The sequence below is a fragment of the Mustela nivalis genome, assembly GCF_964662115.1.
Source record: "Mustela nivalis genome assembly, chromosome: 6".
Classification (NCBI taxonomy): Eukaryota; Metazoa; Chordata; class Mammalia; order Carnivora; family Mustelidae; genus Mustela; species Mustela nivalis.
The window spans coordinates 101,184,466-101,202,793 of record NC_139025.1 but is presented as its reverse complement, the minus strand read 5'-3'; the positions used below and the strand labels follow the sequence as shown (position 1 = coordinate 101,202,793).

At 35.1% G+C, this 18,328-nt stretch overlaps 1 protein-coding gene across 30 annotated transcripts in view; it reads right to left on the bottom strand.

The window, feature by feature from the left end:
* Window positions 1-18,328, bottom strand: part of DENND4A (DENN domain containing 4A) — a 145,740-nt gene that overhangs the window by 24,506 nt on the left and 102,906 nt on the right. For 10 of the 30 annotated variants that reach the window (XM_082737046.1, XM_082737045.1, XM_082737039.1 and 7 more), the window contains 9 exons: window positions 15,822-15,955; window positions 12,412-12,547; window positions 11,838-12,044; window positions 11,617-11,745; window positions 11,219-11,360; window positions 10,618-10,749; window positions 8,020-8,136; window positions 7,157-7,288; window positions 672-1,771 (listed from right to left, as the gene is read on the bottom strand). In XM_082737046.1, coding sequence (XP_082593172.1) covers window positions 672-1,771; window positions 7,157-7,288; window positions 8,020-8,136; window positions 10,618-10,749; window positions 11,219-11,360; window positions 11,617-11,745; window positions 11,838-12,044; window positions 12,412-12,547; window positions 15,822-15,955 — 2,229 coding nt within the window. Of the gene's footprint in view, window positions 1-671; window positions 1,772-7,156; window positions 7,289-8,019; window positions 8,137-10,617; window positions 10,750-11,218; window positions 11,361-11,616; window positions 11,746-11,837; window positions 12,045-12,411; window positions 12,548-15,698; window positions 15,956-18,328 lie in introns of all 30 variants that reach the window. The other 20 variants (XM_082737023.1, XM_082737022.1, XM_082737019.1 and 17 more) reach the window with 5 other exon arrangements.

Here is an 18,328-nt window from a genome sequence, read left to right as displayed (position 1 = left end):
GGACCCTCAAGCCTCCATTTTTGTCTATCCAGTTCCACAAGATCCAAAAGCTCTAGGTCCCCCACCAGCTCTCTTCAGTCCTTTAAGGCAAAACCTGGATTTGCAACCCCTTGCTCTCAACAAACACCATTAGGGGGAAGCAGCTCTAGAACTTTGGGCTCATCTCTGCAATTCTGGCTAGAATCTTGTACCTCTACTTTCTAGTTGCTTTAGCAATTCTCTGATTACTTTAAACAGATTTTTTATATTTCATTTAGCTCTTTGCTCTTGGGAGATGTGTATATAGGTCTATCACAAGCTACTCCATCTGAACTAGGAGGAAAAATCCTATGTCAGCAAGTAATTTTTGAAGGCATGCTAGACACTACCTGAAAAAAAAAATCTGCATTTTGAAGGAAATAATAATGCTCAGTAAGCATTTTCATATGACACTGATTTTTACTCCAGCTACAATTAATTTTCTTTTAAAACTGTACTTATAATATGTTTGTAACATAACCTTAATGAATTTTCATTCCTTATTATCCAAGTTCAAGTTGTGATACTTACAAACTTTATGTGTTCAGTCTTTTTGGTAAAGTTGTGTTCAAGGAGCATGGTAAAAATGGACATTTTTGCAAGAAAGGTACTTTGGTAGTGGAGGAAGGCAAAAGGGAAAGTAGAAAACTTACTTTAGATGACGTGGTATACATGGTGAATCTTGAATACCATTTGCTGGCTTTCTCTGCAACTCCTTTCCCAGCAGTGAACATACTGTTCCTTAGAACATCTAGTTTAGGTACCAGCAGCGTATCTAAATTAAATGAAGGTGATGAATGAGTTAATGCATCTTGAGATTCTTCCCTAAATGGGCAAGAAGGTGAAAAGGCTGGAGAAGACCAGAGTCTGTCCCGTGGTCTCTCCTCAGTTTTTGTATAACTTTTAGATTTGGTAAGTCTCATTGGCCTTGGAGAATGGGGAGGCAGGCTAGATCTTCTGCACGCCTTGACCAATGTTGGACTTTTCTTACTGGTTGATTTGTCATCACATGCCCGTTGTAAATCGATGCTTGGCGTGCGGCTGGTCAAAGGACTGCTCATGTTATTCATATACATCACAATCTCTTCGGCTAAGTCACGCCTGGCGGATGGTGTTGAAACGCTTCTGCTATCTTCGTCATCCTCTTCTTCCTCCTCTTTTTGCTGCTGTTCAGTCTCAGCAACCAAAAGAGAGAGGGGATCAAATCCTGTGGCAACATCCGTTTTTTCAGAAGGTTTTACTGAAAAGCTGCTGCTCATACGCTGAATCCTCTTGGGGTTTTGCAAAGCAGGGTAACTCACTTTTGACCCATCTGTCTCACTGTCTAAGTCTTCCAAATCAAAAATAACGGGAGAATCCACTTTATCTGCCAAACAATGAGAACCATCAAAAGGTGTATCGTCATCACTAAATTCCTTTTCTAGACTGTCTCTTTTTGATCTTACAGGTGGCTTCCCAATATCAAGACTAGTTGGTCTTGTGCTTTTTGAGATAACGTTTGAAAGAATTTTTGCATCAGCTCCTAGTTTTTCGACCATATCTCCAGGGTTTGCCTCCTGGTTGATTCTATTGAGCATGAGTCCCATCAGCACTCCTCCACTAAGATTGCGGTTTCTGCTTCCCCAGGACAGTTGCTGCTGCAAATTAGGTTCGTTGTCACTTTTATGCCTTTTCCTGAAGCACCTACTTTGACTGTTTCCTGTTTCATTTGTACCTTCAAAAGATGACAGTAACAGCAGCTCAGATGTACTTTCTGAAAAAGAAGAAGAGTGTTTTTAGCGATGAAAAATGTAATGTGCAGAAATATCTTAAATATTTAAAATACTAGGAATGAAAATGATAATAGTAAGTACTCGCGGAGTGCCTGCTATTTGACAGACACTATAACCAGGCACTTGACTTACATTATCTACTGTAATCATGCCAACATCCTTATGGGATGAGGGGAAACTGACACTCAGACAGATGAATTAGCTAGCCCGAAGTTACCCAGTCTGTAAGTGATGGAAGTGGGATTCAAATATAAAGGGTATGTGCTGAGACATAAGCATGTACTGCTTTTTAAAAATTTTAAATTAAGATTAATATTTACCTTTATTAGAATGGGAGATACAGGCTTTCAGAGAAGAAATACGTCACGGGAATAAAAGGCATAGCAGGGGGAATATGGTCAGTGAGATTGTAATAGCATTATATGGTGACAGATGGCAGCGACAACTGTGGTGAGGACAGCATACGTAGAGAAAAGCTGAATCACTGTTCTGTACGCTGAAACTAATGTAACACTGTCTGTACTCAAAAAAATTTTTTTAATGTACCTTTCTTATATTAAAAAAATTTTTAATGTACCTTTCTTATTTAATAATAATAATACATTTATATTAATTCCACTAAATTGATTAGACAATGGTTATACAATTGTGGTTAAACTAGATGACCTTTAGATTCTGAATCTTCTACCTATAAAAATGAAAAACAAAACCAAAAATGCTAAACTAAACCAAATAAAAGGCAGCTATGTTCGCTTTATCCATATATAAGGATTATTTTAAAACTCTAAATCTTATGACTATAGATGTTGGTAAATAATTTTACCTTTATTTTATATATGGTTTGCAAATTTATACCAGTTAAATGTGAATGGCTATTTTCTACTCAGAAACATTTCACTGCTTTTTGCCAAATTACTCAGGAACTAATGCTGAAAGCAGCAAGTCAGATTTCTGATCACTTTAATTGTCCTTATTTTGTGGGAGTCTTCTAAAGCATTAGTCTAGGTATGGTATTGTCAACTATTCTTTTTATATGCTTATCCAACAGAACTAGTGTGCTATAACAAGGCAATTACTAAAAATGTGCCTTTTTCCTGCCATGTGATGCATTTAGGTAACAGGATAGGCTGTAAAAGGGAATACTGGAGACCATAAGAGCCTACAAACTAGTAATGTAATAAGCATATACCATTAACAAGGAAAATAGCAAAGCAGAAAGGTAAAGTCTATTCTTTGTCTCTTTATCACCTATGACTAAGGGCATGAGAAACCTAAAGTATACTTTCTTGGAACATTCTAGGGAACCTCTGCTTGGCGATCAAATATCATCAAAGACCTGAAGGGAGCTTATATCCTAAAACAGTACACTGGGATTGCACTTAAATCGGTGGGCGGGGGATCCCCTTGCAAAGTCAAAACCATGTTACGGCCTGAAGACAAATAAAGCTGGTTATCCAACTATACCAGGGGTTGCCGAACTATGGTTCTGAGCCAAATCTGGGCTGTGGACTGTTTTTGTACAGACACAAAGGATTTTACATTGACAGTCACATACTACAAAGAAGAACAGGTGACAGAACAGTATGTGGTCTACAAGGCCTAAATACTATCTGGCCAATCTCAGGTTCACACACATGCTAATTCCACCAGACTATGCAGGGTGCTGCATGCCTCTAAGACAGAGCCAAAAACGATTTCAATTCCTTGAGTCAGGCGGTTCTATGACATAATTCTGGCCAGTAGTGTTAAAGTGGTAATTACTGAAGGTTTCTGGAAAATTTTTGTTTTCCTGATAAAAGGGGATAGATGTGGTTCCCTTCCCCATTTTTTTTCTGCCTCACACAGACAGGTGATGCATGAAGTTGCCGGTGCTCGTATTATAAATATGGTCAGGTCCAGAGAACTGATGGCGAAGCCCTGGAATTAACATCTTGAGCAACTGTTTACCTTTGAATTTCTTAATTGAGGAGAAAACCCTTGATGTGTGTAAGTGACTGCTAATCATATTTCCTGAGTCTTAAGCTGAAAGAATTCCTAGCTGAAATACTAGCCTCTTTTCAGATTTAGAACGTTCTATAATCCCTTCCTACCGCATAGCCTTTCACACATTGCTTCCCTCTGCCTGGAAATCTCCCAATTCCTCCTTTGCAAGCCCTGTTCTGATTTGTTGTTGACTCAGACTTCATATTTGCTAAGGAAGTCTTCCATGACCAACGACCCCCCCCAACCCCAGGACACATCCATTTATTTTATGTTCTTGTAGAAACTTACAGCCCTTCTTCACAGTATTTAAGCTCAGAGCCTTTTTACATTTACTTGATTATTTGATTAATGTTTTCCCATCTCTCCCACCTGCTTTCTCCATGAAGGCCTAAGGGACTGGACCATGGTTTTATTTATTTATTTTTTTTGCTGTTCCTTATCATATCCCCAGAAACACCCAACATCTGGTTACATATAGCAGGAGCTCGAGAAATAATTAGTGAATGAACACTGTCTGCTGGAAAACAACTGTCAAACAGACCACCCCAGAATATGACACAGTATAATGTATTATAAGACAACATACTATAGCTAAATATCGTAGCTAAAGATAAAAAGTTAAATAGCAACCAGAATTACGCTTAGAAAAACATCCCTGAGTAGGTTTTATTTCAGAATAAATTTTCTTGTGGTTCAACTCTCAGTTATTCAATATACATTGATCAAAATGTTAAATTCTCAATGTAATCCTGAAGTAACTATAGAGTGATGATTTTATTTCAATATTGAGTTAAACATGAAGATATCTCTTTCACTCCAGTATCTTTTAGAAGCTATCAGATACATAGCTATTCATATATATATATAGCTATTCATATTATACAGTTATATAAAATATCCATATGTTGTACTACAAAACATAAACCTAAAAAATCCTTTGACTCCTTGCATGTACTAGTATATAAGAAAAGCATTATTGAAAAATAAGTATTTCTATAAATCCCATATACAGTAGTGATAAATCCATAGAATTTAACAGATGGGAATGCTTTCAAGCCCAAAATCTCAAATATGAACTAATAGCTCTAATTCACACCTAGGAAACCTCTATTATAGGCTTTTAAAACCTGACTTGTTAAGCATAAAGGGTAACCAAAGACATGATGAGTCAGATGCTGAATACTCTGACAAAATGCCAGGATCAAAGGCGATTCACAGACCTGTACCCCTGGGGATAAAAATATATTTTATGTTTATAAAAAATAAAAAATTTTTTTAAAAGGCCATGATCAAAGGATGGTTTACAATCATATTAAAACAGGGGTCATAAAAGCAGATCTTCAGAAAAAGGCGAGCATGAATAGACAGTAATGAAAGAACAATAAGGCAAAGGCTACCAAAGGCAAGTTATTATGGGTTATAATTAGACAATGACTAGGTTGTGAGGCAATTCCATGATCCCAAGAAAACAAATTTTAATGTTTGAGTTGTAACAATGATCTAAGAAAGAAATGCAAAGAAAGTTACAGAGCATTTAACTTTTTTTTTTTAAAGAGCTAGAGCAGGTGAGTCAGCACACTTTTTCTATTGAGGGCCAGACAGTAAAATGTTTCAGTCTTTGCAGGCCACACAGTTTCTGTGGCAACTACACAGCCCTGCTGATGGACTGCAAAAGCAACCAGACTGTACAAAAATGAGTGAGTTGTCGTTGTGCTCCAATAAACCTTTGTTTGTGAACACTGATGCTCGCCTTTCATGTTAATTATCATGAGTCACAAATACTATTCTTTTTCTAATTTCTTCAATAATTTAAAAATGTAAAAGCCGTTCTTAGTTCATGGGCTTGTATAAACACAGGCTGCAGGCCCAGTGTGGCCCATGGGCCATAGTCTGCCTACCCCTGAGCTGGAGGCATATCTCACTATGCTACAGAACAAGGATCACTGTAGCAAGGCCATGTATAAACAGAGAGCTTACAGCCTTGATAGCTCAGTCCTTCAAGAACTGTTTAGATCCCATGTGATACAGAACTGAGCTAATACCAACATAAAATAGCACATAAAATAGCAGGCTTGTAACACTAGGAGCTTTGAATACTATGTCTATTTAAGCCCCCCAAAACTGCTCTGATGGAAAATTTGTGAGACCAAGCATTCTCTCAAATCTAAAACCGACCTTTTCATTAACTAGTTGATAATTTACATGACCTGCCAACAGCCAGATTATGCCTTAATTTTCTCATTAAAATAGTGCTAATATCCCTTCATGAATATAAGCATTGCTGTATTAGTAAACATGAAATAATATATAGAAAGCACTTAAAAAAATTTTTTTTAAAGATTTATTTATTTGACAGAGAGAGAGATCACAAGTAGGCAGTAGGCAGAGAGGCAGGCAGAGAGAGAGAGAGAGAGGAGGAAGCAGGCTTCCCGCTGAGCAGAGAGCCCGATGTGGGGCTCGATCCCAGGACCCTGGGATCATGACCTGAGCTGAAGGCAGAGGCTTAACCCACTAAGCCACCCAGGTGCCCCTAGAAAGCACTTTTTTTAAAAAAGGATTTTTACTTTATTTGACAGAGAGAGATCACAAGTAGGCAGAGAGGCAGGCAGAGAGAGAGGGAGAAGCAGGCTCCCTGCTGAGCAGAGAGCCTGATGCGGGGCTCAATCCCAGGACCCTGGGATCATGACCTGAGCCAAAGGTAGAGGCTTTAATCCACTGAGCCACTGAGGTGCCCCTAGAAATCACTTAAAAAAAATTTATATCTGTTTTAGAGAGAGAGAGAGAGAGCATGAAGCAGGGGGGGAGGGGCAGAGAGAGGGGGAGAGAGAATCTCAACCAGACTCCCTGCTGAGTGTGAAGCCTGACTCGGGCTTGATCCCATGACCCTGAGATCATGACCTGAGCTGATATCAAGAGCTGGATGTCCAATTGACTGAGCCTCCCAGGTGCCCCAAAAAGCACTTTGAAGAGAAAAAATAGGTATTGTTATCTAAACTATCTTAAGGACTATCCTTTTGCTTCTGAAAAAAGTATGGACAATAATGAAGATTAGAGAACTCTATGCTTCATTTAAAAATTGGGGGTGTAAGTTACCCTCAGATGGATCATCTCACCTGCTCCCATTTCCCCCCTCCAGAAAGTCCCAATAGTCTAAACTCAAATGATGGTATGTGGCTTGTAGGTTTGTCCTTATACTTTGTTAAAACAAAAGCTTGAACAAAATATATTATAAAATATAGAATTCAAGCTACTAAGCTATACAGTGAGAGGCTATGCAAATATATAAAAAATAATCCTAGAGATTTATAAAGACTTAAAAAAATTCACTAGAAATACAGCTACAAGATATTCTGCATATAAAAGAGGTATACTATTCAACTCACCTGTGCTTTCTCCTGATATTTTATCAGCACCATTGTTATTTGTACCACTGGAGCGAACTATACTGGAAGAACTTTGATAATTGAGCTTAGGAAGACAATCAGCACTTCCTTTGGTACTCTCGCTCTCTGACACTGCAAAGATTAAAATGGAAGTGTTAATAACGATAAAAGCTATAAAGAAGCTAGTTAGCTTTTATTTATTTAGCTATTATACTATTACAGAAGGAATAAAGAGAAGTAGCTTTTAGTTGTAAATATTTCTATCTGATAATAAGTGATAAGAAAATACCAAATACCTCTCTATTTGCTGATCACAAATAAATGATTAAACTTATTTGAGGCCTTAAAGTGTTTCAACTTACTAAGTACTGGTCATGCATGAGGTCCACACATACATTTTACATTTCTTCTTTGGTCGTGAAATACTGCTTTTGATGGAGGTAGGCAAGGGAGGGAATATGAGTTGCAGACCATTAACACAATCACTAAATAAAAATATTGTTAAACCTTAGAAAAGAGTCACTGTTTGAAGAAATACATATATATTTCTACTATAAGAAGCGTAGTAATTGATCAGACAGTGTTGTGTGACTGAGGCTGTACATGTCACACAGTAAGTATGCCTGGGTGGTGCAGTTGGTTGGCATCCGACTCTTGGTTTCGGTTTAGGCCAAGATCTCAGGGTTGTGAGATGGAGTCTTGTGTCAGGCTCCACGCTCAGCACGGAGTCTGCTTAAGATTCTCTTTCCTTCTCCTTCTGCCCTACCCTTCCTCCCTGTGCTCTTTTTCTAAAATAAATAAATAAATCTTTAAAACAAAAAAGGCTCACAAATTTATTCAATATCAACTTAAGAAATACCTACAGGAACTAGAATCACTCCCTTTCTTATCTTTTTCTTCTTGAATTTCCTCAGTAGATATATCTCCTCTTCTAACTTCATCCTTAGATAATGAATTATATCCAAGATCAGACTGGCCACCTAGGAAAAAAAAGAAAAAAAAAAAAGAAACAAAACCCCTATGCTGTTTATCATAAACTTCTTTAGTGAGAACAGCTGGAATTAGAAGCAACATATTGGTGTCCAGGTTTACTTATGAGAAATTTTCTGGATAGCATCCAATTGAAAGCATTCTTTTGTTAGCTCTCCTCCCCCATCACTATTAATGCAAGAAAAAGATGATCTCAAAATAATTTGTTTTTGGCTCCATACTGCGGTCAAAAGTGATTATGTGCATTCACACTACTGTCTGGGCTTCTAAAGTTACAGACAGACCAGACATTCTTTAGGCCTATGACGTTTCTAGGTGAAAGTCAAAGTTCCAACTAAGCAATGCAGAAGAAAAATCTGCAGAGAATTCATAACAGAACATTCACACATAGATCACTGGAGCCAAATGTCTAAATGATTCTACCAAAGAAAATGAGTTTATTTAAATTTATTGATAGGTAGTTACTTTCTCTGAAAATTCAGTTGGATAATTATTGAATTGTACCTGAGTATAAATACACAGGAATGAGAAAAAAATTAGGCAAACATTGCACTGATATAAGAAAAAAGGCCCTCTGTAGTTTCAAATTGTTTTCACTAGATTAGCATCAAAACATAAGGTTTTAAATCCTAGTTCTCCATCTTAGGAGACATAATTTTAAGTAAACCACTTAACCTTTTGGTTTAGATTTCAAGTCCCCAGATTTCTAACACACAGAGCATGGTTATGATTATATGAGAGAGACTATATATGGAACAGCTTTATAAACTGGTAATGAACTGTATAAAGAAATTTATATTATCACTAGATATTTACTTTAATATCTGTTATGATTTTGAGTTTGTATTTTTTCTAATCAAACTTTTGGCCCTGTTTCAACAGAAAATAAAATTTAAAAATATGAAGACAATCTTGATGAAATTCATGCTTTTATTAGATTCTGTACTGCTTTAAAATAGACTTTTTAAAGTCCATAATTAAAAACAAAAGATAGGGGGCACCTGGCTGGCTCAGTTTGAAAAGTGTGTGACTCCTGATGTTGGGGCTGTGAGTTTGAGCCCCAAATGGGGAGCAGAGATTACTGAAATAAAAATGAGACTGAAAAAAATTGATTTCTTCATTTTTTAAAAAGATTTTATTTATTCATTTGTCAGAGAGAGAGAGCAGAAGCAGGCAGAGGGAGAAGCAGGTTCCCCACTGAGCAAGGAGCCCGATGTGGGACTCAAGCCCAGGACCCTGGGATCATGATCTGAGCTGAAGGCAGACACCCAACGGACTGAGCCACCCAGGTGTCCCTGATTTCTTCATTTTTAAGAGCGAATGCCTCAGGATGACTACTATAACTCCGATTAAATTCACATTGCATGATAAAAAACTAAAACTAGCCAAGGAAGAACTATGAAAATTACATTTCAACACAATTTGTTTACATTTATTACTCTTCAAAGTAGGCAAAAGGAGAGACAGACCAAGATAATGTTACCATTTGTAGAGACAGAAACTTCATATTTCATTATTTATGCTTGGATTTTTAAATTTAAAATTTCTGTCTGTTAAGAGGTGTCTCTTACACTCTGTTCAAAAGTCATGGGATGCCTGGGTGGCTCAATCAGTTAACTGTCTGCCTTTGGCTCAGGTCATGATCTTGGGGTCCTGAGATTGCACCCTGAGTCAGGCTTCCTGCTCAGCAAGGAGTCTGCTTCTCCTTCTCTCTCTGCTCTCCCCTCTCCCCACCACTTAAGTTCTCTCTTGAAAAAAAGAAAAAAAAAAAGTCATGTGTCTTTTAAAAAATGTACTAATGGAAAGGACAAAATCATTCAAGAAATTGTGTCAGTTTTAATTCTTAGAGAAAACTTACATACAAATCTGATATTTTAATGAAATTAATAGTATCTTCAATGCTAGAATGCTATAACTTTTATATGTATTTGCAAGTTTTTTATTATACCTTTTTAATATAGTTTAAGACTCACAAGAAATTGCAAAAATAATACAGTACAGAGAGTTCCTGTGTACTCTTCACCCAGCTCCTGTCAATAATATTATCTTACAAGAAACATAACACACTGTTAAAACCAGGAAGTTGATGTTGATATGTATTAGTAACTCTGATCAGGGCTATTAAGTTTCTTTTTTAAAAATCCCTAATAACATTTTCATAATTACGAACAAGAATTTACCCTAGGAAAGTGACAAGATACAGAGATCTGTGTGCCATCCAGAGTTAATTGGATTGCCATGGACTAAATACTTGAATAAACTCTCTTAAACTTTTATCTATTCTAATAAAGAATGAATAAAATAGCATATAGTTATTAGACAAAATATCAAACCAAGTACCTAACATATAAAATTAAAAAGTGACAGTTAACCTAAATACATAACTGAGAATTAAAATCTCAAAAAGACAAACTAGCAACTTTATTTTTTTAAATGTACTGTAATAAATGTATACATAAGCACACACAAACCTGTACTAGATCTATCATCAGTAGCATATACTTTGATTAAACCCGTATTAAAAGGTGCCTGCTCCACAGTGTGTGTCCCATGACCACTATCCATGCTGCCATGACTAACAGCATCCAGGTCACTGCCATCTGCTTAAGAACACAATTTGACAGCATTTTACTACTCAGGCAGATACCAAAAATACACATTAGTTTGTTGCTCAAGCTAATAATCCACTCATACTGAACATGAACGTGCCACATAATTAGCAAATTACAACTATGACAATTATAACTACTATGAATTATTAATGGATACTAAAACAAGATCACCAAAGAGTGATAATTTAACAGTTTAAGAAAAAAAGTGACTTAAGGTATTTTTTTTTCTTTTCTTTTTTTTTTTTAATTCTTTTTATTTCATGGAGGCTTAAGTGGGTAGGACTTAAGGTATTTTTTAATGGGAAAATAATATTAGAATTTGTTTAATGGCAATAAAAATTAGAAATCATTAAATATTTTGAAACCATTTAAAATTTCTAAGAAATGTAAATTATAACTAGTCAATTAATTTCTTTTTTACAAAGTAAAATAAGTACATCTCTTAAGAATCTTTAATTACCTGAGAGAGTGGTTTGTGATAAGTGTGTGTGTTTCTTTAAAGCTCTTTTGAACTGTGCTACTCCTAAAACAACGTTCCTTACTTTTGTCCAAAGAAAATAGCCACTACGACTTCTTGAAGGCCAGGTACTTTCCAAAACAGCCTATTTGTTCAACAAAATAAAATAATTAGTAAAACAATATGTATCAGTGAATGCACATCAGCTTTATAGTCAAGCCAAGAATATCTACATTGTATAACAACAAAATGGAACAAAAAACTTACTTGATTTACAGAATATATTTTAATACTCCAAAATCAATGCCAAATAAACCCTGAGTCAATAATTTCTGCCATTAAATTAAGGTTGTACAATCACAAAAGTTATACTCGTTTCTCCATTAACTCAAAGTAATTACCTTATTATAATAACCATAAGTGATGGCATTGGGGTCAATACCAGCTTTCTGCATTTCAAAAAGTACTCGAACTGCAAGCACCGGCTGATCATACTGCCCACAAAGCTGCATAAGAATGCGGTAGCACACCTGAAAACACATAATTCAGAAGTGTTTGGAAACAAGGTATCTATGAACTTAGATCTAGAATAAAATAGTGCATTTTTAAAAAGAATCGTTACCTCATCAGGTGGATCCATCTTTTTTGACTGCATTTTTTTAAGGACATCATAAGCTGTTTTCAGGGCCCTGACTTTTGAGTGACACACTTTCACATAAGCTGGCAGACAAATAAACCACAGTCCATAACAATGGCGCAGGAGACACCTAGACCACATTTGAGGAATGGAAGAGTACCTCTTGGCAATTTTATGGGCTGATTTAATTTCCTAGAAAAAAATGCAAGGGTCTCATTAATAGAATGTCACACTTAAGCATCCTTATTTAACTGAATCATGAACAAGTGTAAGTCATATGCTTTTATATACTTCCCTAACAAAATCTGTCTATAATTAATACATATTCAAGCCTGTGCTTGAATCTCTATTATAAAATATGTGAAATAAAGTTCCAAGATAAGAAAACTAGTTAATTTTTTGAAGTAACATTACTCTAAATTATTTGGGGGATGTTTTGAGGAGCATAATAATCTAGCCATATATATGGGGTAGTAAAATATATTAAGGGAGGATGAGTGTCATATTTATTTTTGTTCTAACACTTGATTACATGAAGAATGCAAAATTATCAAAGCACCTGTTTTGTTCTTCTGAACATGGGAGAAGGGCTACTAGGACTACTTGATTTTGAAGGCAATTTGTTCTTTCGTGTTTGTAGAAATCCTTCAGGTCTCTCAAATAAATTGTTTCTAAGAACTGGAAATCCATTATAGCTGTTTTTGAAAAGAAAAAAAAATCTCAAGCACACATAGATGATCATACTGGTCACAATCTAAAAAAAAACCTGACCAATAACATCTTAACTTAGAGTCTATTTTAATTATCTTTCTCCATCAGACTATGATATACACTCAACAAATATTCGTGTTAATGTTGCCTTTCTTGCTATCATGTAGCAGCCAAATATGAACTCAACTATATATTTTAGAGGTAGGAAAGTGAAAGATTTAAATTTTGCTGAATTTGTCAAAAACACGTGAACTTTGTAAGTTAGTATTCACGTAAATATACAGCAAACAGATAATATGACAGCTGGTAAAAGGCCCCAAATCAATACTCTTTCAGACAGGATAGTCATTGGTATTTTTGCTTTAGATTAAGATATTACCACAGAACCGTCCTCTTCAAAAGATACAAATAAGGTATTAACACACTCCAGGATAAACTCTTATATTATCATGAATTGGTTTATCCGGTTAGCTAAGCAGGTTCTGGCTCTCATTTGTCAGAAAGAAAATCGAAGAGGTAGAAGAAGAAGAAGAAGAAGAAGAAGAAGAAGACGACGACGACAACGAAGAAGATGAAGATGAAGATGAAGACAAAGAAAAAGACGGGGGCAGCAAAAAGATTAGAATGAATGGCCCTATTGGGAATGTGAAAGGTAGCTGCAGCTAGGAAAGAGCGATGCTAAAACAGAAGAAGCCCCTGAGCATCAAACTGAACCTACTTTATAGCCTTCCTAAAGGTATAACAGTAGTTTCGATTAACTGAGAAGAAAACCAGCTATAATAAAAGATGGTAAACTGTATCTGTTATACATTACCACAGGCAAATTCAGTAAAGTGAAAAAATAAATATTAAATGTTAAGTAGGAATAAAATAGCAAAGAAGTTCAGGAAAATTACAACCTGTAAAAAGTTCATTATATGTACATGGTGTGATAATAAGACCATTCTGTGTATCTTTTGTGTGTGTGTGTGTGTGTGTGTGTGTGTGTGTGTTAGTCACCATACAGTACATCATTGGCTTTTGGTATAGCATTCCACGATCCATTGTTTACGTATAACACCCAGTGCTCCACGCAATCTGTGCCTCCTTAATACCCATCACCAGGCCCACCTGTCTTCCCACCCCACTCCTTCTAAAACTTTCCGTTTGTTTCCCAGAGTCCATAGTCTTTCATGGTTCATTTCCCACTCCAATTTCTCCCCCTTTGTTTTTCCCTTCTCCTAATGTCCTCCATGTTATTCTTTATGTTCCATAAGTAAGAGACCATATGATAACTGACTTTCTCTGTTTGACTTATTTCACTTGGCATAATCTCCTTCAGTCCCATCCAAGTTGATGTAAAAGTTAGGTATTCATTCATCCTTTCTGATGGCCGAGTAATATTCCACTGTGTATAAGGACCACGTCTTTATCCATTCATCTGTTGAAGGGCATCTTGGCTCTTTCCACATTTTGGCTATTGTGGACATTGCTGCTATGAACATCAGGGTGCATATGGCCCTTCTTTTCACCACATCTGTATCTCTGAGGTAAATACCCAGTAATGCAATTGCTGGGTCATAGGGTATCTCTATTTTTAATTTTTTGAGGAACCTCCACACTGCTTTCCAAAGTGGCTGCACCAATCTGCATTACCACCAACAGTATAAGAGGTTCCCCTTTCTCCACAACTTCTCCAATACTTGTTTCTTGCCTTGTTGATTTTTGCCATTCTAACTGATGTCCATTCTGTGTATCTTATGGAAACTTACTACTCTATCATTTCACACAGACAATGTTGAATATGAGTAACCTCTCACTAAGAGGACACACTATGCTCACTGAAGACATTTAAGTTGTATTTCCAATGATGTGTATGATTGCAAAATTATATTGTTAGTCTCAACATAAGAAGTGACTTAGATTCTTTAAGACTCGGGAACTTTCTAAGCTAAGTAATTTTTTTTTTTAAATTAGAGGACTAAATCTAAAAGTAAAATTGCAAAAATAATGAATACTGTTATGCTGAAAATAAAAAATAAATTTAAAAAAAGAAAAAAAAAAGTTAAAGTCAAAGCATAAAAAGAAAAACAAAACTATATTAGTGAAACCTGTTCCTAAGACAGTCTTAGAAGTGTAATGTACAAACAGATCAAAGAAATGAGATCTTGTTTAGAAAGAAAAAGAAGTGAGAAAGAGAGAAACTAGGAGATTTTAAACACCTCTGACAAAACCCAGATTTCTAAAAAGTGATCTGAGCAACATCATCAATAGATGAAAAGTAAGGGCAGGAACTGAGTGGCCTATGAATTGATCAACAACATTCATAAACACCTGTTGCACCACTTTTTCATCTGTAAAAAGAAGAATTTAATCCAAGTTATAAATGAGGGTGTCCTGAAAAATCCTTTTCAATGAAAATAAAATGTGAACTAATGAATGAAAGATGTGAAATGGTTTTAAAATCTTTAAAGTAAGAAAGTATTACCAGAGAAAGAAATCATTTAAAATCTAAAAGGAAGTGCCATTTTAAGTAAAAATAAATGCATACTGGAAACTACCTCTAGTAGGTAACAAATGTATGTGTATAATACACATCTGGATATCTATCCAGATGTATAATAAATCTACCTTTATGACAACCTTATTTCACTATGCTCAGAACTTTTCTCTTTCCCACTAGACTTGAAAGCAGGAACAATGTATCATTCAAACCTATATACCAAACACTTACTGCAGGATCTGACCAAATTTCCTAAGTTAACTGATTGATTCCCAGTAGTTCTGAATTTCCACAACTTAAATAAAAACTCACAGAAAAATAGCCCCCAAAATTATATTATTAAAATTAAGGCCACAAATATTGACTAACTTAGATTTAATCCTGTTGTAAACCAGGGTTACATTAATCACTATGTGTGTGGGAAAGGGGATGAAAGTGAGAGAATCAGCTAAAACGAGAAACAAAAATCAAAATCTGTAATAAAAGTGCTGCATTTTGGTGGGGTGAGGTCCTAACTAAGTTTAACCAACATTTATGAGAACAGATACTTATATACATATAGAGAGCTAACCAAGTCTACATTATGCAAAATTACAACTCTTTGCTTTTTATACCTCAAAACTTAGTAATGGATGTGGGATAAGCTTGCTTACCACCTAAAAATTAGGAATCTGTAAAGTTTGGATTTTTGAAAATACCACAGTCCTTAGAAAGCTACGTCACAGATGATGGATTGCTTCTCTCTTTCAATCTCAAACATTCTGCCTCTTGAATACCTGTACTGTAAAGGGGGTTCTTCACCATTGGGTAGATGGGGGATCTCAGGTGGTGTTACAAAAACAGTATGTTCACTTTTGAAAGATTCATCCAGTTCTATAAGTCGCATTTCACCACTCTTGTCCATATCCACCTGAAAAAGTTTAAAAAACATACATTAAGAAAAATACATTGGTTAGCCTAGAATTTGTCTATGGGGAATGGTTAAATAAAACATTTATATAGCTGGATATTAAAGAACTATTTAAAAAAATGAGCAAGTCTTCTATGCACCATTAAAAAAGATTTCTAAGATAATTAAGTAAACATAACAAGGTACAGGACAGTGTATACAGTATATTATCTTCTGAGTAAAAAAGAGAGAAAAATAAAAACACACACTCATTTTTTGCTTGTATTCACATAAAGATATACTAAAGAATACTATGAAAAGTAATTTCCCATATGGGGAAGGGGTGATGAACGGAATAAAGGATGAGATAGGACCCAGATTTCCCAATGTATACCTTTTCATATTATTTTGCATTTTGAATAATGAGAATGTACTCAAAAAGTAATATTTTAAAATATGCACAAACCCAAGTGTATGTATGTGTTGAGAATACCTTGTTCTAGGTTTCATTTTTACTAAATATAAGATACTTCTCTAAGTTTTTCCAGTTTACCTAGAAGCAGATTTGAGTTAAAATTCCAATCACATCAGTATTGAAAGCACTTGAATAGTACAATCTCTTCTAGATACTCTATGGCAAGGTAATATTCACAAAAAGTGAAAACTTAACAGACTCTAAAATGCCTAAAAAGAGCTCATAAGCTAAAAAGCACAACACTGGCATTAATTAAAAACAAACAAAAAGCGTATCATGCTTAGTGAAATAAGTCAAGCAGAGAAAGACAACTATCATATGATCTCCCTGATATGAGGAAGTGGTGATGCAACATGGGGGCTTAAGTGGGTAGGAGAAGAATCAATGAAACAAGATGGGATTGGGAGGGAGACAAACCATAAGTGACTCTAATCTCACAAAACAAACTGAGGGTTGCTGGGGGGAGGGGGTTTGGGAGAAGGGGGCGGGATTATGGACATTGGGGAGGGTATGTGCTTTGGTGAATGCTGTGAAGTGTGTAAACCTGGTGATTCACAGACCTGTACCCCTGGGGATAAAAATATATGTTTATAAAAAATAAAAAATTATAAAACAAACAAACAAACAAACAAACAAAAAACCACAACAAGATATCATACATATGACAAAATTTAACCCACAGCACTTTATTAAGTTAGAGAGAATATCACATTACCAGTTGGAAATAAATGGGTGAACAAGAATTATAAAAAGTTAACTCTTTAAGATAAGGATTTAAGGCACAATATACCAAAAAAGGCCAAGGATAGCTTTAAAAATTTTTAAATTTTTATTAAAAAAAAAATGGACACTCACAGTGTTCTTACATAAATTGTCACTTATAATTTCACAGAACTACATGCTATAATCCCCAAGATTAAAGAATGTTTTTAATGATATATCCATATAGTGAGCTAGAAAACAATAAAGATGTTTCAGAATAATTAATGACATGAAAAAATGTTCACAAAGTAATGATAAATGACAAAAATCCATTTAACATATATTTTGATTCTAATTTTTTAAAAGAGTGAATATGTATGCCATATATACATATGTGTATCTATACACATATATATACTTGTGTTTTTCTCTTTCACAAATGTATACTCTTATCAAAATGTTACCTCTGGGTAATGGTATTACTGCTTGTCTTTTCCTTATATTGTTATTTTCCAATCAAAAAATAATATGTATTAGCTTTATTGGTTTTTCCACAAATTATAAAAGTAATCAATCTTCAGAATAAAAGTTTAAGCAAATAAAATTTAATAATAAAAATTTAGGCAAAGTAGAATATATTGGTTTTAGAATAAGTGTTTAAATTCTGTTGAAGGATAGTTAAAAATCAGTATTAAAAAAGGATACCTTTCTTTCTAGCCTGTCAAAAAAGAACTTTTATATAGTGAAATTAGCAAAGATACAGTAAACTAGATAATCACATACCCTGCTGGTACTCAAAATAGGTAAAGTCTTCTTTAGAAAGCAAGATATATTTAAACACATCTGCCTTATTCTTATTCTAAGAAAATAATCTAACCTGAAAAACATCTATCAGCATGAAAAATGTTTTTTTTTTTTTTGCAGGATTGCAATAGCAATACACTGGAAGTCACCCATATTTCAAAAAAGCAGGTAAAGTATGATAAATAGATGAAATATACAATCATTAAAAATTAAAGATCACACACAATCCTGGTTGAACAAGACAAATTAAACACAACAATTTACTTTCAATCCCTCCTGAAATCTCACCAAACTGAGAAGTAAGGAGATTGGAAACACACACACACACACACACACACACAAAACAATGACCCACAAAGATAAAATGAACTGGAGAGAGGACAATAGCACAGCTGGAAAAACATTTTAGAAGC